The sequence below is a fragment of the Mustela nivalis genome, assembly GCF_964662115.1.
Source record: "Mustela nivalis genome assembly, chromosome: 2".
NCBI lineage: Eukaryota > Metazoa > Chordata > Mammalia > Carnivora > Mustelidae > Mustela > Mustela nivalis.
Window position 1 is genome coordinate 96,008,373 of NC_139021.1, and position 24,023 is coordinate 96,032,395.

At 45.8% G+C, this 24,023-nt stretch overlaps 1 protein-coding gene across 6 annotated transcripts in view; it reads left to right on the plus strand.

The window, feature by feature from the left end:
- Positions 1–2,193: 2,193 nt before the first annotated feature.
- DISC1 (DISC1 scaffold protein) overlaps positions 2,194–24,023 on the plus strand; it is a 370,404-nt gene continuing 348,574 nt past the window's right edge. For 3 of the 6 annotated variants that reach the window (XM_082718904.1, XM_082718905.1, XM_082718907.1), the window contains exon 1: positions 2,195–2,580. In XM_082718904.1, coding sequence (XP_082575030.1) covers positions 2,523–2,580 — 58 coding nt within the window. In that variant the 5' untranslated portion in view covers positions 2,195–2,522. Of the gene's footprint in view, positions 2,581–24,023 lie in introns of all 6 variants that reach the window. The other 3 variants (XM_082718903.1, XM_082718902.1, XM_082718906.1) reach the window with 2 other exon arrangements.

Below are 24,023 nucleotides of genomic sequence, written 5' to 3' on the forward strand. Positions count from 1 at the left end.
TGTCACAGAATCATCTGTGTTCTGCTCGCGCCACACAGGCAAGGTGATTGGGGGTGTATTGGGAATTGCCACCCTGCCTCCTTCAGGTCCTTGATGGTGGCACTAATCTCTGCAGCCCCTCTGGCAATGCAGCATTGCTTGGGCGGACTCTTTTCCTAGACAGCGGCAGTTGTAGCGACTTCTTCTTGGCCTTTCGGATCACAAGAGCCCTCACTGCAAGAGGCCACAGAGCCAGTGTGGAGACACTGCCCGTTGCTGAGTATGTCTGTCCTGATTATGCTTTTTAGAACTGAAGACACGACCACAAAATGGATCAGACACCTGCTGTGAGAGGGGTGTCTAAAATTCTGGCCACCTGACCTCCATAACCCCTACTGTGATTGGTGGAATCCAGCAGTGGTTTGGGCTCTCCAAAATTGTTGTTGGCTCAGAGCCAGTGTCCAGTCACTCCTGAAAGGGCCGATGACTTCCTTTTCCTCAATGTAGGTTCACTCTGGTAAAAGGCCATATGTCCCTTTGGGGAAGGCTAGAAGAAGGATTACCAGGAGAGATTTTTAGCAGTGTTCCAGGTCTTTCCTCCTTCATTGGAGGAATTCTGTTTCTGTAAACTGACTCAAGTCTGGGAATTGGTTGAAGGCCCGAGTCTCTCTGTTTTACTTTGAAAGCGAGTTAAGCTTTTGTTCACTTGCACTAGAACTTTTCTGCTTATCCAGATCAAGTAAGAATTTAGTAAACTTCCCATCTGTTTGACTTCTAGGAAGACCATGATCAACCCCCGCCCCCTTACCTTTGGTGATTCATTGCCACCATTCACCCTGTCACCCTGGGATCAGTCATCCCCATTGCATTGAAGGGTCCCCATTCAGTAGTTGCAGTGTCCACTGTAATTCCTGACCCACAGAGAAGAGTGACCAAGGATGCTGGGTCACAAAGCTATTTACGAGAGTCATGGTGAAAGCTGTGTCCTCATGACCCTCCCAGAGGGTGACAGGTCTTATATGATAATTTCACTCCAGATTCCAATTTCCCTAAGCCTTTGGGTAGTTCCTTTACTGTGTCCCAAGACAAGTCTGGCCTTGCCACCCCTAGCATTTAGTGTAGGTTACCTCTTGGTCCATGTTTCAGTCAGCTAACTGAACAAACTCTGAGGGCCCTTTCTAATCTCTTGAACTAAATCACTGAATTCAGATTCTGGTTTAGTGGTTTCGTTTTCTTTCTTTTAAAAAATATTTTATTTATTTATATGACAGAGACAGCGAGAGAGGGAACACAAGCAGGGGGAGTGGGAGAGGGAGAAGTAGACTTCCCGCTGAGCAGGTAGACCGATGTGGGGCTCGATCCCAGGACCCTGGGATCATGACCTGAGCCGAAGGCAGCTGCTTAATGACTGAGCCACCCAGGCACCCCTGATTTCCGTATCATTAAATTCATTAAATTCAACTTTATGTTCCTTCCACTGTTTCCCCACATCCTTAATATCCATGCTCATATTCATTCTGTCCCCAAACACATTTACTTTCAAGCACATTTATGTGTTTGCACCCACAAGGGTCTTCTCTTTTGAAGCACCTTGGCCCTCTATTTGTAGCCAGATCCTTCCCTTTCCTCCAGACAGGCTTCCTGACACTTCTTTAAATACTCTCTTACCCCCCAAATTCTGCAACACTTTTTTATCGCCAAGCCCTGGTTCTCGGCATGTATATTGTTACTTGGTTTCTGTTCCCAGCTGATGGTGAGCTCCTTACGGACAAGAATCATTTCTGGCAGGTGCATTTCCAGGTGGGGTTGGCGAGGCGCTTCAGTAGCCTCCTTGACTGAACCAAACAGAAGGGGCGAAAGAGATCAGTCAGGGGCCCAAGAGCTCTGCATGGACCACAGTCTGCCTCCTGGGCTGGCTGCCCAGCGTGGGGAGGAGCTCTGGGAGCGGTCCACTGCTGCCGGAAGCTTCAGAAAGTTGGATTCCGTTTCATTTTTGAGCAATTGCTCTGCGCATCTCTTTCCTGGTGTGGCCGGTCTTCTTCCCACCTTCTCCCCACCCTGTCATTACCGCCCCCCCCATCTCTTCCATCAGCTCTCTGGTCACTTCCCTAATCATGCGTCTGGGAGGTGCCTCGCAGACCCCACCCCAGTGGGCTGCCAGTCTCCTTTCCTGTACACCCGTTCCCCCACCGCCACTTCCCCTCGAGGGTGCGCTCAGCAATGAGCCAGAGGGCGAACTGCAAACTTTCAGAGGTCCTGGAGGCAGGCTGTGCGCTGCCCTCCCCAGCCGCGCGCGGGCGTGTGTGTGTGTGTGTGTGTGTGTGTGTGTGTGTGTGTGTGTATGCGCGCGCGCGCGCGCCTGAGTGTGTAAGGGGCCGAGGCTGGAAAGGAAACCGGCCGCCTCGCGGAGAAGGAAGGAGCCTCCCCCTTCCTCGTCGCCCCCCTCCCCACTTCCCGTCCAGCTTGCTGTCTCTTCCCCCCTCCGCGGGCCTTTGGGCGCACGGAGCCTGCCAACCGCAGAGGAGCTGGAGGAGCTAGGGCGCATGCTGGGCGGGGGACCCCAGGGCGCCCTGGCCGGTAGCGGCGGGGGCCGCGGTGCAGGTAGGGGCGCTGACACGATGGCCGGCGGGGCCGGGGCTCGGGTGCGGGGTGGAGGAATCCAGGCCGGGAGGGCGCGCCCTGCCCCTTGGAAATCGTGTAGGTCCGGGGTTGTGCCTCTGTTCCCATTCTGGGTTCAGCGCACCCATTTCGAGGAGAAGGAAACCGAGGCAGGGCGCGTGGTGTGCCGGGGTAAGAGAGGAGTGGGTCTGGGGCTGTCAGGTCCCTCCTTTAGGACTGAGCCAGGATCCGGCAAGCGGCCGTTTCCCGAAACTGCTCTAGTCCGACCGGCCGCGATCCGCCGGTCCTGGCGGCGGACGAAGGCGTCAAGGACTCGGGCTTTGGCTGGGTGTGGGGACCCTCACACTCGCCTTCCTCCTGAGGTTCAGCTGAAGCTCGGGCTCCACCCGACCAGCGACCTGGAGGGAGGAGGTTGGGGTTGGGATAGGGAACACAGTGCTGGCACCTCTCCAAGGGGCCGCTCTGCGAACAATTTCACCTCCCACTTCCGACTTGGCGACGGCGACGCCCACAGCCCGGCTCTGGAGAGACCGCTCGGTTTCCACCTCCCTGCGCGCGGGTCACGCTGTCAATTCTGTGCTGACACCGAGGGCTTTAAGTGGATTGTTGCTTTGCAAGAATGAGAGGGCTTCTTTTCCCTACGCACAGTTCAGACATATGCAGAGGAATTTGAGACTTTCGGAAGGGAGTGGGATTTGGAGTCTGGGTGCTGGGTTGTGTCATAGCTGTGCCAGAAGAGGGCCCGGTGACTTTAGACACATCCCTTAACATCTTGGAACCTTGATTTCCTCAAATGTGAAAGGGGACGCTTAATGTGTGCTCAGTTAAGACATGAAGTTTGGATAATATCAGAGTCCTAGGAGCTGGGAGTTGGAGACAGTCGGCCTGCATCTCAGTCTTGGACTTAGTCATCCCTCAGTTTCCCCATTTGTAAAGTGGGGATGGTGTCAGTGCCTACCTCGTAGGGTTGTTATGGGGTTTAAGTGGGGCAGTGGCTCTGAAGCACAGTCCAGTGCCTGAGATAGTAAGCTTTAAGTAACCTTAGTTCCTATTTTTACTAAGCAAAACCTAAATAATTTGGAGTGATGTGGAAATACCAGTTTGCTTTGATTAAGGTATAAACAGAGGAGTACTTTATTTATTTAAAACTTTATTTATTTATTTATTTATTTATTTATTTATTTATTTATTTTAAATAATAGGAGGCAGAGGAAAAGGGAGAGGGAGAGAATCCCAAGTAAACACCCTGCTGAACAGGTGCCCGTGGGGGGTCCATCTCCCTACCCCGAGAACATGACTTGAAGCTGAAATCAAGAGTCAGATGCTTAACTGACAAGCCACGCAGGGGCCCCAGTGATGGAGTATCTTAAAAGAAACTTAATTTTATTATATTCAGGCATGGCACCTGAAGCCTTCAGAGGTTTAGTTGTGAACCTATGCCGCTGTTCAAAGACAACCTGGATCTGCTTTCTGAGCTCTGTAACCTTGGGCCTCAGTTTCCTCCCCGTTTCGTTACAAAAAAAGACCAAAGACAAGAAAAGTGGGGGCAGTAATTACTGCTTTTGGGGCTGATAGAGCCGCCCGAAGATCAAATGAGGTAAAAGATCTGAAAGAGTCTTGAAGAGCATGAGTCGCTCTGTAAACGTAAGACATCACGGCTACCAGCAGGGAATAACAATGTCTGCCGTTTTTCAGAGCCTGCACTGTACCAGGCATGTCTTAGGAATCCCTTTGATGCTACCCGCCTTAAACCTTCCCGAGGTGGGTATTTCGAAACTTCGCTTTCCCTGTACAAAGCTGAGATGCAGGGCTAGCCTGCCTCTTTCCCAAGGTCACGTGGCAGTTAAGGTAAAGCCGGGATGAGAACCCTCGTGTGGGTGCCTCTCACTGGTGTGTTCTCAACCACTGGCCAAGCTGAAGCCATGGAGACGAGCTGTGGCTCAGGGTAGACCTGGGTTAGATTATAGGGGCTCGTATATCCTAACATATTTACAGATTCTAAAATATGAGAGGGGGTGCCTGGCTGGCTCAGTCAGTAGAACATACGACTCTTGATCTCAGGGTTGTGAGTTCAAGCCCCACACTGGGCAGAGATTACTTTAAAAAACATTGTGTGTGTGTGTGTGTGTGTGTGTGCGCGCGCATGTGTGTGTGTATGAGTGAATTGTTAGCCCTGGCAGATGAGACTTTGACATAATCTAATTTTTTTAATCCCTGTTTTAAAATCCCATTTAAATTGCTTTCTTGCACAAATAAACAATGAAAATTTGCAGAGAGAAAAAGTATTAAAATCTTGACAGGACGTATCCCGTCAGACTATATGAAATCTGAAGTCACATTTTATTTTAATGCTTTAAGTTTGCCGGAACTCTTAGGGTGGTACAGGAGGTGTAAACTGGCATTGCGGCTTTCCATGTCACGGGGATCATGCAGGGCTGATCCCCTCCCTTATTTCTGCAGGGACTTCACTGCTCACCTTCGATAACCCCAGAGGGAAACGGGCCTTTTGAGAAAGTCTGTGCACCCGAGGGAGAGTGAATCCCACGTCTCTCTGCTGCAGAAAGAATCCCAAATTCCTTTATTTCCTAAATGAAGTACTCCTGTTCTTTTTTTTCTTCCAAGAGCAAAGCACACTCATTACAGGAGGCACAGAAAACACTAGACAAGAAAAAGAACATTAAAAAAAAAAATCACTGTAATCCCATCAATCTGGGCAAATAGCTTCACATCTCTGTTCTTGTGAACCGTTTCTGTGCTGTGTTCGTCTGTATCTATTTTAAAAATGGGATGCAAACTATTATTTTTTGTTGAATGACAAAAATAATACTTGCTCAATGCTCAAGCATCCAGACATCAATTTAGGAAAGAAGCCAAAATGTATTAGGTGCATTAAAACTTTTCCTTTAAAGTAAATCTGAAAATTTTGATTGGAAAAGGATTGGAAATTAAGTTGCTGTTGTTTGAGTGTGGTTTTGGCCAAAGTTCGATGAAAGAACTTTAGAACCAAGAGAGGATATAGTAGTGATCTTGAAATAATATCTAAAATCCAGCATAGAACAAAAATTTTGAGTATAAAAATAGGTAACATTTTAGATTAGATTTATTAGAATCATTGTTTTGATAATGATGATAAGAATTCAGTTTATGTGCTGGGTTCTTGCAAAGCAAGCAGAGGGCCCTGCTTCCAGAGATGCCTTTGGCTGCCACTCAGGGGGTGGGTACCGACCCCTCTGGCACAGCCTGGGCCACTTGTGGCCAGTCATTTTTCAACTAGCACCATTTAGGAATGTAAGACTTTCAGCCTTAGGGAGACTTACAGTGTTTGTTCTTGACGTTTATGTCTTTGTGGGGAAAATTCCTTAGTGAATGTCTTTTGTGCAACCATCATGCAATTTTTAAAACGCCTGCCACAGATGCTCTGACCATCCTGAATCCATTTTTTTTTTTTGAAATCAGTTTACCAGCTGCTTATTTGGGCAGACTTTGCAGTCAGTTTCCAGGTTTTCACAGCAAGTGAAAGGGAAGGACTGTGGCTGACCAAAGACTATCAGAGATAGCTGGCTTTGGAAGGCAGTGGGGAGGCCATCTGGTGTGCTGCGCGGCTCACACGATCAGAAATGGTTAGCAGAGATCGTAGGGCTTCCTCTGATCACGAGGGTCCCTAGTGGTCAGGTGTTAAAAACAGAATCACAGAGCTTATTGCTGGATGACATTTCCGAAGATTAATGGGTTAAACCTCTTGAGTTCTGGCAGGTGAGACACTGAGGTGCATTTAGCAAGTGCAAATGCTGAAAAGTATATATTTGGTCAGTAGGATGGTAGCCGTGGGTGCAGGAGACCTGGTCGCAAATGAAGTAATGGAAATAAATAGGCTTAGGTTGTCTGTCACTTTTCAGCTTCAAATTTTCAGCTTCAGGTTAGTGTCCCAGCCACGTGGCGTTGTGCTCATCTTCTTAAAATACATGGACAAAGTTCTGCCTGTTCAACTCTTAACATTTGCCTGTCATGGGAGGACTTCCCCCCTTTATTTGCAGATCTGTCTGAACTTTCAGAGGAGTGCAATTAAGACAGTAACCTCCTGGAGGTACGAGATAGCAATCTTGGAGGGTAAGTCATCCATCAGGGCGCACTGACATTGAGTGGAAATAGAGGTCACAGAGTCAGGCCTGCTTAGATTGCAGTGGAAAAAGGCGAGGAATGGCAGGAGAGTGAGTATTAGAATCTGGGTCTTCCCTCACTGAGAGCTGTTTCCATGAAGCTTTGCTTCAATCCATAGTTTGGCATAATTCATCACTGCTTACAAATATTGAGTGAACCAAATTAAATCCTTACTGATTTATGTATTTTGGAATAGGCTGCCTTGGAAAGCACTGAGTTTTGTTTGTCTTTTTTTTTTTTTTTTTGGTCATCAGAAGCATTTAAGTTGGTGTTGGGTGATTCTGTGGTTGAATGCAGTGGGGGAGTCTGCCTGTAGGGAGGAAGGTTGGATTGGGTGACTCGTGGGAACCCTCATAGCTCTAGGATTCTGTGATTTTTGTCCTAGAGGATTTGAGCTACTGTGTGAATTTCTATTCCCCGCTCACTGAAATTACGTATTTTGAGCCCCCCAACCTCCCAGGTGATTCCATTTCAAGAGGTCTAGACAGCTCCCTGCAGTTAGCTGTCCGAACGCAATACTTTAACTCCCCAGGGTTGCACATATCAAGGATTGATATTAATCGTTAACATGATCGTGTTCATCCAGGCAAACAAGTCGACCAGGAATAGAAACATGCATTTCACAGGTGGCCCTACATGGAGACTAATTGTTTTCTTAGGTTGAAAGGTGAAATATCTCAAGTTTAATGAGTGAATTGCATCCTGAATGTGGAACCTGAGGTTAAATTTAGTTTTGTTACATGTACACCAACCTAACTTCTTTTTCACAGTTGTTGTCTCTTAATTTGTGAGTGGATTGATAAGATGATTTGACATGAGTATTAGGCTTGGTTTATGACACAGGAGAATGCATGTTTTTGGCGTTTACAAGTGAACGCCATCTTACACGATCTTACTCGAGCACTGATGGGAAGAGGAGGACCACTTCACAGGGGTCAAATGAGAAAAGATGTAAATTTGGAGGTAAATTGGAGTTCTCTGGTTTCAAATAAACTGGACAGTTAGAATTGGAAAAGCTGTTTTGTAATTCCAAATCCTCTGATGGAGAAAGGTTTGTGTATTTCAGCATGAGTCTTGATATTTTCCTAATGCTTTTCTTTATAGCCACAGGCCAGGCAGAGTGGAATATGAAACAGCTGTGCTTGGGCAGAGATAATCTGCATTCAGTTCAAATAATAGATCTGGAGGCCTTAAACTACCTTGACTTTTTTTTGGAGATAGAATTGACCTACATTAATTTCAGATGTACAACATAATGATTTGATATTTGTATATACTATGAAACGATCGCCACATAAGTCTAGTTTAACATCCTCACCACACAGTTACAACATTTTTATCTTGTGATGAGAACTTTTAGGATATACTTTTAAGATCTTTTAAGATCTACCTTGACTATCAATCCTTCTGTTTCCACTTGTCTGCTTACAGAGTTCTCTTCTGTAGACATTAGCTTATCCATTTGTTAACTCAAGAATGTTTATTTTATGTACTCTGCACATGGCACGGTGTGGTGCACAGCATGGTGCTTAAAGATGTATTAGATTGTCCTCATGGACCCTCCAGTCTAGAGGGAAGATGTAGAAAAGCCTGGGATTCTTTCCAAGTGATGGAAGACAATGCTTGGGGCTTAGCAGCCACTAATAGGAGGCTTCTTTGGAGAGCATCTCAGGACTTCCTTCTGTCTACTCAGTTTTTTTTTTTTTTTAAGATTTAATTTGTTTATTTGACAGAGAGACAGTGAGAGCAGGCACACAAGCAGATAATTTACAAAAGTATTGGTTCTCATGCTTATATAGAAAATGTGCTGCTCTTCCCCTAGGAAGAGACAGACAGTTCTCCATCCGTAGAAACTGCATTCATTTCCTGGCTGTGGTCTTGTGTTTGCTGAATTTTGTCGACCTTCTCTTCTCAGGCAGCCCTGTGGTTGAGGACACACACTTCCCAGGCCGGGGGAGGCCCCCAGCTGTCTGGGGACCGTCTCACGCAGTCTCACACTGATGCAGCACGCATGATCTCACCCTCTATCCGGAGAGCCAGTTGGCCTTGGGGATTGTTAAGTTGAGTTCTGAGCTATTTCCCAACCATGTGGCTTTTGTGCGTCTTTCTTTATGTGACTTCTGTAGTACCGTGAATGGAAAAATGGACAAATTCTATAATTCTAATCCAACTGTTATATTTTCTTAGCTCTCTGATTTGGGATTATCTAGCACATTTATTCAAATATTGTTTTAGAAACTTTTTTGAAAAGCATAACGTGATCTATAAGAAAAGGCATTGATACTGTCTCTGTTTCCTCCCACTTCACTGAGGTAGAACAGGGCTCAGTGGAAATAAAGTGAGATGTTCCAAGGGGGTTGCCTTATCTTAGGCTAATCTTGGGATGAATTTATAGTGACACTGCTCTTAAATTTGGTATCCTGTTTTTAACAAACAAATGATCACCACCACCCCCCCGCACCCACCACCTTTAAACAGTATTCTATTCAAATTTGGAGACTGCCTTTTCCAATAAAATGAACAATTATTAATCATTACAGACCTGGGGAAGGGGTGAGTCAACCACGAATTTACTATAGAGAAATACTTTGGGTATGCCTTTGCATTCATCTGGGCTCAATTTCTTGAGGGCAGGCCTAGTCTTATTTATCTTTTTATGACTTCTGTTAGACCTGAGGTAAGACAGGGACTTCCTGACTGGCACTGGTTTAAAGTACCATGTGCATCCTAGCCCCCATGGCAGGAGAACTGCTTCCTAACCAAGGCTGCATTAGCAAGGAGAGGGTAGGGCATTTGTTTTAAAGTTGGTTTTACATGGGGGCGCCAGGGGGCACAGTCAGTTAAGCCTCCAACTCTTGGTTTTGGCTCTGGTTATGATGTCAAGGTCATGGGATCGAGCCCGAGGTAGAGCCCCAAGTCATGCCTTGGGTCAGGCTCTGTGCTCAGTGGGGAGTCTGCTAAAGTTTCTCCCTCCCTCTCCCTCTGCCCCTTCCCCCTGCATGCGCGCGCGCTCTCTCTCTCTCTAAAATAAATAAATATTTTTTTAAAAAGAATTAAAGTTGCTTTTAGATGCAGGCACAACTCTATGTCAATACAAATGATAAAAACCTCTAAAGGTGTTTCCATTCACACATTTCATAAGAGAAAAATGTCAGCAGCCCATATCAAAGCACATCGCCACGACTATAATTTGGAGTGGCTTTAGAAGACGGTGAGAAGTGGGTGCGGGGGTGGGGATGTGCTGCAGCATCCCCGAAGCCAACCCTTGCCCTTGTCACGATATTGTCTCTGTTTTCCGTGAATTCCTGTGAATTCCTGAAACATCAGATGGGTGTGTGGAGTGCATTGCCAAGGCAAAGCTCATTTAAGCTGTGATCAGAATGCTTCAGGTTACTTGTTGCTGTGCATACAGTGATGGCCAGCTATGATTGGTCAGGCGGCCAGATGGAAAGGGCTCTCGACTGGGGTCAGAACCCAGGCCAGTCCCTTAATCTCTCTGGATCTCAGTATCCTCCCTTCTGGAAACGAGGGGAATGAGATCAGGCCCTCAGTGCAGAATTGTGGTCAAATAATTTGTCGAAGAGCTCATCACAATCTGTATATGTGTGTGCATAGAATTGCTTTTGTTGTAACTGTTTCTAACATTGGTCCTACCTGTGATCTCCGCTCACCCTGTAGCTCGTTCCTCGTACCTTCATCTGGGTCCCGGATCCCTTAACTGAATCACATCAGTGTTTCTGTGGCCAAGTAGATGCTTGTTTCCAGAACTAAGTGGAATAAATAAAGACCCTAGACCGCTTTGTGTCTGTGCACACGAGGTTTGCCACCGTATGAGTTCCGTCAGATCAGACGGCTGCAAGACGGAGAGAAAGCCTGTGGTTCTCAGACAGAGACTCCTGGGTTTTGGAATCCTAGATGATGCATCATGAACTTGTACTTAATAGTTATTGTAGCTTCTCTTTGTCTCCCCCTGCCCCCTCCTTTCTCCTCTCTTTCCAATTCCTAGTTCATTAGGTGGTCTCTACTGTTTCTCAGATGGGCTGCTGATAAGCGGTCAGCAGGCAGAGGGACGTGAGAGGTGTCACAGGGAGGACGGGAATAAGATTGTACGGAGGGTGTCTTGTTTAGTCTGGCTTGAGCACGTTTCCAGAGCAGGAGGGCAGATGGCCCCTCATCAAGGGAGCACTGGCAGTCTGCTCTGGGGGGTGGGGAGGTTCCCGTACTCAGCTTCCCAGACTGCGTGCTCCACGCCTCCGTGGCCTTGGTCTGACACTTGGATTCTTGTGCTTCGCCTAGCAGTTTGGGACGGCCAGGCTGTGTAGACTGCCTTGCACTAGTTTTGATTCCTCTTTTCAGGCTGCCTCTTGGATGAATCCTTTATTGCCACATTTTGCGGCCCAAGGGCAAATGATACCTTAGGCTGTATGCTTCCCTGGGCTCCAGAGACTCTGCTTGTCTTGGTGGGAGCACGGGACCACCACTGATATTGAGAGACCTGCTGGGGAGAGAGTTGAAACTGTCAAGGTGCCGCCTGAAATGCCCACCGCCTGAAATCAAGGGGAGTGGGTCCTTTGGCATGTGCGACGCTGCCTTGGGCTCCAAGCACACTAGAGCTGCTTGTGATAAGGCTTCCCAAGGGTGATTAATACCAAACGTATCATGGAGAGTGAAGGCTGCTTGACAGAGCATGTCGAGCTGGCTCCGCAAAGGGAACACTGGTCCTGATCCCATCAATCTTTGCATTTTTCAAGGTGCAATTTAATTTTGGTTTTGTCTTTATTAAGTTTTCATCTGTGTGAAATTTAAGCTCTCTAAGATTCTCCATTACGACACTGTGTTTTGGTTTCTTCTCTGATGGTTTTCCTCTCCTGCTGTAGAAAATTTCCCGCTCCTGCTGATATCATTTCATACCCAAAGAGGGCATTCTAACCTTAAAAGAAGTTCAGCTCAGCACTGTGCCTTCCATCGCCTTTCTCTCTAAACTCAAGAGTTTGCTCACTCCCTTGGCTTCTCAGGTGTTTTGGCTCCAGGGAAGAAATAGTCACGGTTCACATTTATTTAATAAAACCATTATGGAAGCCAAAGGAACCCAGGCGCACATGGGGACAGAGCGGGGGACCTGGCTGCTTCCTTCCCCATCGAGCCTCGCTGCCCGCCCTGTGCATTTGTTGAGCCGTCCCTGGGAGCTGTTTTCGTGGAGGGAGAACTTCTGTGAGGCTGGGGAGTGGGCAGGGCGTTTGGCTGGTCCTTTGGGTGTCCTTTCAGCATTGTCTGCAGTGAGTGTGGGAGTCAAAGGCCCTTCAGTGCAAAGATAATGCCAGCTTGTTCCCTGGAACCCCCAAAGAGCCAGAGTCAAAGGGGCTTTTGTTTTACCAACAGAAAAACCCACAGGAAATCCCAGCTTCAGGGATTCCTGTGCAGTCTCATTGTTCGCTCAGATCAGACTGTGCTTGGGCTTCCTCTGAGAGAGGCAGTAACTTGTACAAAAAATAAATAAATGATGGGATGCTGGGGGTCAAGTGCACGTGCCGTGTGCACTAGCACGCAGGTCAGACAATCACCTTCGACCCTGGTGCTCAGGTTCTTTGAGCAGTGAGCTCTTGGCTAGTGAACTGAAGGGGATAATAGCCATATCCTGCTGTGATGAGAATTGACTATGGTCATATGAGTAAAGATCTGGCTACAGTGTCTGTCTCATCGTAGGTACCTGCATTATTATTACTACTGTTATTATTGATGGGCTCTTATTAGATTTCAAATCTCTAACAGCAGTTCTGCCACTTACTACGTGTATTCCCTTCATCTGTAAGCTGGGCGGTGATGATGCTTGTTTCGCAGGGCCTTTCTGAGCATTCCGTGAGATAATATATGCAAAGGGCTTAGGAAAACAGTGGCAAATTAAAATAGGGGGGCTGCAGCCTTCAGGTGGTCAGGTGATTTCCTGGCCAGCATCCTACTGGAGGGGTGAGTGGGGCCAACATCCAGGCTGGGCCCCCTGTGTGAGGAAGGCCTGCCTTTTCCCAACTCGTCAGCTCAGAGGGACTACCTTTTACTAATTTGGTTTCCCAGAGGGGATATCTTTTTATAGTTCATCACCCCCAAGGAGGTGCCTTTTTAAAAACTGGTCCAGTGGTACCCTATGTGCCAGCAGTGGTCCTGTTGACGAGAGCAAGGTGCTATTACCAGTGTAGCAGACGGGGCCTTCTGGGAGTGTGTGGCATGCTTTACCTGGCTCTGTCTTGCTCACTTCACTGTAATTTCAGTGACGGTTACCATGGTCAGAGCAACAATTTTGCCATTTCCCCAATTCTAAATTTTCCCTAGAATTTTCCTTGAGGCCTAGGGCAGTCGTTCCTCTGCCTTCCTAGGCCCCCTACCTCACCACTGCCCTGCACGTGTCCTGCGGAATGGACACTTGTTAACACAGGTTGAAAAGAATGGGTCGGAGTGTAGGCTGGGTGCTGGTGGTTGATTCTTGGCCCCTTTCCCACCGGTTCTGTGCTTTGCTCTTTACTGCCGAGGCTGGGAGTCTGAAAACGGCACATCTCTTGCTCCCTTGCCGGCTCCCTTCCTGTTAAATTCTGCCAGTAAGAGGCCCTTACTGAGGCCTCCTGCCAGAGGCAGGAGGAAGAGAAAAGCTTCTGGATTCTGGGTTTTTCAGTGGGGCAGCTGCAGACATGAGCTGGAGCCGTGGCAAGGCTGGGGAATTCGGGTTTCCTGAAGCCCTGCCAAGGGGCCTTTCTTCCCAGGCTCCAGAGCCAGCTCCAGTCTCCTCTTCCACTGCCGCAGACTGGGCAGGCTCCGGAGCAGCCCGGGAGCATCAGCCTCTCATCTTGAGCTACTGTCCTTCTTCCTCCTTGCTCCTGCCTTTCCTTCTCCTTCATTCTCTTCCAGTTCTTTCCACACCTTTGTGTCCAGCAGTCTAGATTAAAAGTCCTCTGTTTGGGGGTCCCTGGGTGGCTCAGTGAGTTAAAGCCTCTGCCTTTGGCTTGGGTCGTGGTTTCAGGGTCCTGGGATCGAGCCCCACATCGGGCTCTCTGCTCAGCAGGGAGCCTGCTTCCCCTCTTTCTCTGCCTGCCTCTCTGCCTACTTGTGATCTCTCTCTCTGTCAAATAAATAAAATAAAATAAAATAAAAAGATTTTATTTATTTACCTGACAGAGAGAGATCACAAGTAGGCAGAGAGGCAGGCAGAGAGAGAGGGGGAAGCAGGCTCCCTGCTGAGCAGAGAGCCCGATGTGGGGCTCGATCCCAGGACCCTGAGATCATGACCCGGGCCGAAGGCAGAGGCTTAACCCACCGAGCCACCCAGGCGCCCCAAAATCTTTAAAAAAAAAAAAAAAAGTCCTCTGTTTGGTGTACTTGGAGTGGCTTCAGTTTTCCTACTCAACGTATGGCTTCTGTGGATCTAAATCTGTGGGGTGCTCAGGGGCTGGTACACTCCCTAGGATCTCAGAGCATATGGGCCCTTCCTCTGTTTCCATCTCCATCACACGTCAGGATTACTGTGCTGGCGTTTAAAATAGGTTTTCAGCCTCTAGCCTCTTCCTAATCACAGTGGACATTCTGGTCAGATTAATTTTCCTAAAACTCTAGTTACCTGACTCACTCCTCTGCTCAAAACTCTACAATTTTGATGGCAGCCATTTAGCAAAGATACAGTCACCTGTGACCTAGACCCCAATGGTGGGAATCATTACCAGGGACACCTCTTCTGCAAGCCTAGTAGAGGAGAGGTCTGGGTGGTCAGAGGGTCTTTCCTTCACCCTGCCTGGGAAGAAGGCAGTTAGCTGACAGACACACCAGAGGTCACACGGGTGTGAGGAAGATTTCAAAGCCTGGTCTGTTCTCCTTCCTCTTAAAAGAAATGAACAGGACATGATAGGGTCGCCTGGAAGAAAAATAATACAGTTCATGCTCAAATATAGCTTTGTTCTTTCTACGTAAAAAAAACAAAACACAGGCATTGTAAAGAAGAAAATCAAACAAGCCTGAAAAATACATCAAGAAATGATCACTGGAGTCCCACCTTCCTCACTTAATTCTTTAATGAATGTCCTTCTAGAAGGTTCACAGAGCCTCTGTCACATACACACATAGTTTTATAGAAATCGGGTCCTGCTGCATCCTGTTTCTTAACCCACTTCTAGTCCCACGTACGAGTACCGCACAGAAACGCTGTCATGTCAACAAACATGGCTTTGCGTCGTCACTTTGAACGGCTACACGGTAACTGCCTGTTCTAGCACGATCGGCTCATCCGGTTGCACTACATTGCAATGTTTACAGTTGTCCCCCTTTAGAACATGCTAACTCTGATTAAGCTCTTGTATGGAAGGGGTGCTCGTGCCGTAACAGAGATTCTGAGACGCTGGCACCCGAAGACGTCAGACGTGTCTTTCTCTCGAGGCAACGTGCAGATTCTCCCTCCGTTTACTGGGGGTCGGGGCACCAGGCTCGGCTGGAGGGGCTGCCCTGCCTTCCACGGCCATTCAGGGGCTTGGCCTGACAGAGGCCCCACCACCTCCAGCACGAGGCTTCCAAAGCTGTCGGAGCCTTCGCCACTCAGCTAGCAGAGAGAGGAAAAGAAAGCAGAAGCTCGCACGGCAGGTTTTTACGGACCAGAACCGGAAGTGGTGGGCGTTGCTTCCGCCTAGATTCCATTGGCCAGGGTCAGTCACGTGGTCACACCCAGCTGCAAGGGTGGCTGGGAAATGTCCCTTAGCTGTGTATGCGGGAGGCAAGGGAAGTAGGTTTGGTGAACGGTGGCCGGTCTCCGCCATAGCTTTCTCTGCTGGTCACCAAACTCCTGTTTCACTCTTCCATGACATTTCGACTCACCCCTCCCTAGAGGAGATGCCGGAGGTCCCACGCAGTCGTTGCGTCAGGATCACCCTTCAGGATCTCTGGCGGATGCACTGTCTTCTCCGCATCGAAATGAGGGTTCTCGTTTCTGTGACTTGTGAATTAAGAGAGAAAAATACTTGCCTTCTTCCAGCCTCTCTCAGCTTTCAGTGGTGGGGCAGAGCCAACATAAAAGCACCAAAAACTCTCGGTTGGAATAGGGTAAATATAAAATAGCGTATGCACAGTAGCCATGGGTACAAGGCGACCATGAAAGCCATTGGGTAGGCCAGGTGGAGGCCCCCTAACCAGGGGGTGGGAGAACTTTCTCCATTAGACCTTGGTTCTGCTTTCTGAGAGGAAATCTCTTATTGATTGGTCTCCATGGTCTGTCCTGCCAAGTTCCTCTTTTCTTTTATTCTCCATGGCAACATTTCAAGCAGTTGCTGGGGAGTCTGCCATCTTCATGGGGGAGTGCATAGCTTTTGCTGTCCTATTTGATGCCCCGAGGTCTTTTCAGGCTCTTACAGACTTTTTAATTTTTTTAAGTTCAAGCTCATGGTTTCTCAGGCTATATGTTTCTGTCAAAAACTTAGTAGGGTTCTCTTCTGTTTTCTTCCATTAAATTCCTTATACCAAGAGCTAATCCCAGAGTTGTTCGCCCTGCCCCCCCAGGCTTTATTATCCAGCTTGATTTATTGCACTACTTTATCGCCCCATGCCCTTCTTTCTCAACTAAATGGTGATTACTTTGAGGCCCTCAAGCTCAGACGGGAATGCAATGCTGAGGTTTTGGGCCTTTGACTCTCAAGTTTTTTCAGTCTTATTTCTTACTGTTTGAGATTAAGAAGCAGCCAGCTTCCAGCCCTTTCCAACACTTTAAGCACACACATTTCTGTATTTTATCCTGTTTCATTTGTGCTTGCAAACAAATTCTTTTTTTTAAATGATTTTATTGATTTATTTGAGAGAGAGCAAGAGAGTGAGAGAGAGCGGGAGGGAGGAGCAGAGGCAGAGGGAGAAGCAGATGCCACGCTGAGCAGGGAGCCTGATGTGGGACTCAGTCTCAGGACCCTGGAATCATGACCTGAGCTGAAGGCAGCTGCTTAACCTGACTGAGCCACCCAGATGCCCTGCAAATAAATTCTTGATGGAGCATATCTCTTTTTAAAAATATTACTATAATATTTACTATTTCTTTGATTTTATTACCTATGTTCTACTTACCAACTCTTTTCCTAGAGCTACAAGGATGGTGGAAATAAGTCTGCTTTTTTAGTTACTGCAGGTGATGATTTTACCAGATATTTTACCACTGCACAACTTGGGCCTCCATCTTTCCAACTTCTAAGGTCAGTTTCCTTGCTGTTCACTGCCTGATTACTAAGCCAGTCCACTCATTTTAATGTAAGGCACCTGCTGTTGTGAGGTAAAACCCAAATTCTCAGTGGCATGTAACTTTTAGGGTTTGTATCTTACTCATATAAATTACACTTTGAAGCCAGGTTGTTGTTGGTGGTGGTAGAGGGTAGGAGTTTCACTCTATTTATTCATTCAGGGTTTCAAGTGGACCAGGTCTCCTCTGTTTTCAACACATGGCTTCCAAAGTAACCCAGAAGGTCAACATCCAATCAGTAGATAGAAGGAAAAAGAGCGTGGAACAACTGCAAAGGAGGTTTTCCCAGGCCGGGCTTGAAAATGGAAGACATTACTTTTTAAAAAAATTTTTTTGTTTATTTATTTGACAGAGAGAGATCACAAGTAGACAGAGAGGCAGGCAGAGAGAGAGAGAGAGAGAGAGAGAGATGAGGAAGCAGGCTCCCTGCCGAGCAGAAAGCCTGATGAGGACCCTGAGATCATGACCTGAGCCTGAGATCATGACCTGAGCCGAAGGCAGAGGCTTAACCCACTGAGCCAACCAGGCACCCGGAAGACATTACCTTTTTTTTTTTTTTTAAGATTTTTTATTTATTTATTTGACAGAGAGAGAGATCACAAGTAGGTAGAGAGGCAGGCAGAGAGAGAGAGGAGGAAGCAGGCTCCCTGCTGAGCAGAGAGCCCGATGCGGGACTCGATCCCAGGACCCTGAGATCATGACCTGAGCTGAAGGCAGCAGCTTAACCCACTGAGCCACCCAGGCGCCCGGAAGACTCACTCCATTTTCACTCACACTCATAGCTACACATAATTTTAGGGAAACTGGGAAATGTAGTTCAACTGTGTGTTCAGGAGAAAAGGGAAATGGGCTGGTGAGCAGGTTTATGTTTCTGCTTGGGTACCTAGGTGGCAGAGACTCTTCTAAGAGCCTTACATATATGAACTCCTTTAATTCTTTGTGGTAGAGATTGTTGATATCCTCATTTTACAGATGGGAAACTGAGGCATTGGGAGGTTAAAAAGCTCCCCAAAGCCTACAAAGCTACTAGTGGTAGAGTCAGGAGTCCCTCAGCTCAGGGCCTGCAGCCTTATTCACTACTCTATACTGATAAAATTAGAATACCGTTGAAACATAAAAGTGAAATATAAAATGATAAAGGTGAAGATCACAGATTCAAAGATTAAAAAGTGAGATTTAGGAGTGATAAATTCAAAAGCTACATAAAATAAAGAGAAATAACTAATTGAGAAGCAGAGATAGAAACTTAAAAGAATGATACACAGCCTTCAATGTCATATAAGGATAAGATGCTATAGATGAGACATAAAGGAGAAAGATTAAAGAAAGTAGAAATGAAAGGAAAAGTGTTTATATGTTGGTGGGAATGCAAACTGGTGTAGCCACTGTAGAAAACAGTATGGAGTTTCCTCAAAAAGTTAAAAATAGAGCTTCCCAAGACCCAGCAATGGCACTACTAGGTTTTTTACCAAAGGATACAAAAGTAATAATTCAAAGGGACACAGGCACCACAATGTTTATAGCAACATTACCTATAGTAGCCAAATTATGGAAAGAGCCCAATGTCCCTCAAGTGATGAATAGTTTAAGAAGATGTGATGTGTATATATACAATGGAATATTTTTCATCCATCAAAAAGAATAAAATCATGCCATTTGCCAAGTCACGGATGGAGCTAGAGAGCACTATGTGAAGTGAAGTAAGTCAGTCAGAGAAAGACAAATACCATACGATTTCACTCATATGTGGAATTTAAGAAACAAAACTAACTAACATGGGGGGAAAAGAGAGAGGCAAATCAAGCAACAGACTCTTATTTATTTATTTTTAAAAGATTTTATTTATTTATTTGACACAGAGAGACAGCCAGAGAGGGAACACAAGCAAGGAAGAGGGAGAGGGAGAAGCAGGCTTCCCACTGAGCAGAGAGCCCGATGTGGGCCTTGGTCTAAGGACTGTGGGATCATGACCCGAACTGAAGGCAGATGCTTAATGACTGAGGCACCAAGCACCCCCAAGAAGCAGGCTCTTATTGATAGAGAACAAACTGGAGGGAGGTGGGTGGGGGATGGGCTAGATGGGGGATGGGCATGAAGGAAGGCACTTGTGATGAGCATAAGGTGTTGTATGTGAGTGATGAACCTCTAAATTCTACATGTGAATCCAGTACTACATTATATGTTAACTAACTAGAATTTAAATAAAAAAAATTGGAGAATAAAGAAAAAAAGTTGTTTATAAAATACATGTAAATTGAGATAAAGCATCCCCAGGGGAAATGAAAAAGTAGTATAATATTACAAAAAAGAAAAATGTTGGGGCGCCTGGGTGGCTCAGTGGATTAAGCCGCTGCCTTCGGCTCAGGTCATGATCTCAGGGTCCTGGGATCGGGTCCCGCATCGAGCTCTCTGCTCGGCAGGGAGCTTGCTTCCCTCTCTCTCTCTCTCTGGCTGCCTCTCTGTCTACTTGTGATTTCTCTCTGTCAAATAAATAAATCTTTAAAAAAAAAAAAGAAAAATGTTAAGTAAGTGAAAATGAGAGTTAAGCAAGTGAAAATAAAAATATTAAGAAAGGTAAAGGAGACTCAAGACTCAATATTCAGTAAGTCAGAATACATTTATGGCTCAAAACCAAGAAAATACCTTATTTTATTGTGCTTTGCATATACAGTTTTTTTTTTCTTAGTTCATTTTGTTTTTAAGAAATTGGAAGTTTGTGGCAATCCTGCAAGAAGTGAGTCTGTGGGCACTGTTTTTCCAACAGCATTTGCTATCTTTATGTCTCTGTGTCACATTTTGGTAATTCTAAGTATGTTTCAAACTTTCTCGTTGTTTTGTTATGGAGATCTGTGAACAGTGATTAAGATGTGTTGAAAACTCGGATAATGATTAGCATTTCTTAGCGCTAAAGTACTTTTAAATTAAGGTATGTACTTTTTTTTTTTTAGACATAAGGCACACTTAACAGACTGCAGTATTGTGTGACTGTAACTTTTGTATGCACTGGGAAATCAGAAAATTCACTGGACTCGCTTTATTGTGATACTTGCTTTACTGTGGTGGTCTGGAACTGAGCCTGCAAGGTCTTAGAGGTATGCCTGTAGAAGTTTCCCCAATGCCAAATGCAAAAAAGGTTAAACATAACTAAAAACAGAAAATGATAAATGAAAGTAAAAATATAAAAATTACAAATCCTTTAGAAGACTATAAGATTGTACAGATTAACAGGAAAACAGGAAAAATTTGTGGCAGCATTAATCCTGCCCTCACAGTGCTCGAATCTGATTTATGCCCATGATTAGTGATTCCCTAATAGGCATTTTCAGAGTGGAGAACTGAGGGGGGGGGCGGTGGGTGGGTAGAGGAAGGGAATGTGGGCCCCTCCCTCCTTTACAGGACCTAGAATGCCTGAGTGGAGTGATGTCTGCAAAATGGTGCAGTAGCTCCAGGTCCTTGCTCTCCCACAGAGATGTTCAAAAAGACAAAAACAATCAGAGACTGGCTAAAATAACTTCACAGAAGCTCTGGAAAAAGTTAGAGGTCTACAGCAACTAAGTGAATGTCCAGTCAAGAAAAAGCCACATTGAAAATGGTAGGTTCTATGGAATTTAAACAGTAAATGCACAAAAAAATCATTATAAGTCTGTGTTAATGAGTACACAGTGTATAAAGATGTGATCTGTGACATCAGTAACATAAAGGGACGTAGCTGCATAGAAGCAGGGTTTTTGTATTGAAGTTTAGTTGGTATCAATTCAAATTAGATTATTATAACTTTAGAATATTGGATGTGATCCTCATGGTGGCCACAAAGAAGACATCTATAAAGTACACACAAAAGGAAACAGGAAGGAAATAAAAATGTGTCACTATAAGAAGTCAATTAGAGTCAAAGGAAGTCAGTGAAGGAGGAAATGAGGGAAAAACAAACTATAAGACATGAAGACAACAAATAGCAAAATGGCAGAAGTAAGCCCTTCCTTATCAGTAATTGCTTCTCACGTGAATAGATTAAACTCAGCAAAAGGCAGAAATTGGCAGAATGGATTTTAAAAAAAAACCTCTCATGATCCAACTACATGCTGGCTACAGACACTTTAGCTCGAAGGACACACATGTTGAAAGTAGAAAGGTAGGGGCGCCTGGGTGGCTCAGTGGGTTAAAGCCTCGGCCTTCGGCTCAGGTCATGATCCCAGGGTCCTGGGATCGAGTCCCGCATCGGGCTCTTTGCTGCAGGGAGCCTGCTTCCTCCTCTCTCTCTGCCTGCCTCTCTGCCTACTTGTGATTTCTGTCTGTCAAATAAATAAATAAAATCCTAAAAAAAAAGAGAAAGTAATCAAAGAGAGCTAAAATTAATATTAGACAAAATAGACTTTAAGTAAAAAAGTGTTGTAGGAAACAGAAGGACATTAGATATTGATAGAAGGCTCAATTCACCAAGAAGTAGCATAGTTATATATGCACCAAATGTCAGAGGTCTGAAACACAGAAAGCAAACATGGACAGACTGGAAGGGAGAAGTAGCTCTGGAGTAGAATGCTCGGGTGACGCAGCAAGCGACCTAGGGCAGCCTCCTTCGTGATTCCCATATCCACCATCTTTCAAGTCCCTGTACTTGGTGTGAATTCTGACCTCAGATGTGCTGCCCCTATGACATGGTGATGAGCATCCCCGCATTGGTTGTATCACTTCCCGCCCTCCTGTCCAGAGGCCTCTCTTTCCTCCAGACTCTGTCCCCTTTAGCAAGCCTTCTGAACAAGCCCATATTAATGACTTAGATCACTTGCCCTTGGCCTATTGAATGCGTCCTCCCTATCACTCATTTAGCAGGTTACATTCGATATTTGACACTTGAATTTATACGTTGTCTATTTGTTGGTCTCCCCAAACAAATCTTCAGTTCCATGGGGGCTAATGCTTTTTTTTTAGTCCCTGGCACTTAACACCATAACCTGGATGCAGAAGCTTTTTTTTTTTTTTTTTTTTTTTTAACTGAATCAACAGATATCTCTTTAAATTAGGCCCAAACAGTAATCGTAACCCTAAGCATTAGCTAATGGAAGCATCACAGATATTAAGTTGGGCAGCATAGCTAAGCTACTGAAGCTTGTGAGTCCCAGTTTACTAAATTTTAGATCTGGGGTCTATTTTATTGTGCCTCTACCATGTTTGTCAGGCCCTGTGTGAAGGCTCTTACATAACCATCATAACAGCCTAAAGAGGAGGTACTGTTCTTATCCCCATTTTTCAGATGAGAAAACTGAGGCCCAGAGACACTGAGTAACTTGCCAAAGTTATGCATTCCATAAATGGAAGAGCTAGACTTTGAGCCCACATCTCCCTGACTCTTTGCTTATTATTATTTTAAAGATCCACAAATACTTACCATTCAGTCCTTTAAGTTCTTATCTTGCTTGTGATCTAAGGTCACGCTCTTCATTACCCCCCTCCCCCCCCCCCCCCATTATGGTGAGGTAGGCAGAATAATGGCCTCTCAAAGATCTCTGCCTACGAATCCTGGGAACCTGTGAGTACATTACCATCCATGGCCAAAGAGACTGGGGATGTGTTTAAGTGAAGGATCTTGAGGTGAGGGTACTATTTGGGGTTATCCGAGTGCGCCCGGTGTGATCACTGGGTCCTTTTAAGTGGAAGTGGGAGGAAGGATGGGAGGAAGATCTGAAGATGCCCAACTCTTAGTTTTGAAGATGGGAGAAGAGTCTGTAAACCAAGGAATTCAGGGGGCTTCTAGAAGCTGGAAAAGTCCAGAAAACAGATTCTTCCCTAGGAAAGGGAAGTAACCTTGTTGACACCTTGATTTTAACCCACCCAGTGACTCCCATTTTTGACTTGTGACCTCCAGAACTGTAAGAGAACACATCTGTGTTACTTGGAGCTAGTAAGTCTGCAGTAGTTTGTTACAGCAGCAATAGGAGACTAATACAATCGTTTTTCTGCTTTCCTTGCTCTCTGGAAGATTTCTGAACTAGTTCTCTAAAATGCCCTCTCCCTCCACATCTCTCCCTCCCTCTGCCGTCATTCCAAGTCACATTCTAGAGCCCTGTGTCACCACTAGGTAATCGCTCTCTGAGGATGTGGTAAGGTTCTTCCTTAAGGCCGTGCAGTGCTTGTGGCTTTTCTGGCTATTTTCTCTTAAAAGGTGGTGCCCAGGAAGGGAGAGAATAGTCCATATGTGTTCTTAGCAGCACAGGGAGCAGTAGGTCTCCTGGCTCCTTAACCTGAATGTTAGGTCCCTTCAGTGTAAGCCAAGACAATGCTTAATTTTGAGGCTCACATCACATCACATGGCCACTCAGGTTGAGTTTACTGTTCACTACAACTCATCCGTTTTTCCACATCATATTAAAACAGGAGACATTAGGAATTGTTTTTGCATCTTGTAGACTATCTCCCACCCTGACTCATGTAGCTTTTGGATCAAGGAAGGAAAAAATATATGGAATTAATCTCCCCAGGGAAAGATTTAAAGGTGGGGCTACTGAGGAGAGGCAGATGGAATTCTGAAAGAAAGACGGCAAATCTAGAGCTAAGCCAGTTAAAGGGCTGTGGGCCCTTCGCTTTGGTGCATAAATAAAATATGACAGTCAGTGTCAACTAAGAAATCCTCAGCAAAAATCGAATCTCAGTTTTTAGTATTGCACGGAAATGTTATTATTATTATTATTTTTTTAAACAAATAGTGGTATGGTATAAAAGAAGCTGAGAGAATCAGAGAGATGGGTGGAACCGCCCAGACACAGGATCCTCTGCCCACCCGCTCCCCACATGCTCTAGAGAGGACGTAGGATCTTCCAGCCATTTCACTCCGTGAAACGTTTGTGACACTGCCAGCTTGAAGGGTAAAGAGAAATGCTCTCAGGGAAAAGAGAAGGCTTTTATCCCTGCCCAGTCGTCAGGGGCCCAGAGGATGCCTGGGAACCTGAGAATCCAGAGAGGGGAATTCAGGATTAACTTCAGCAAAGGAGGGTGCTGAGCTTATTGAGAATTTCAAAGAGGGAACAGTTCT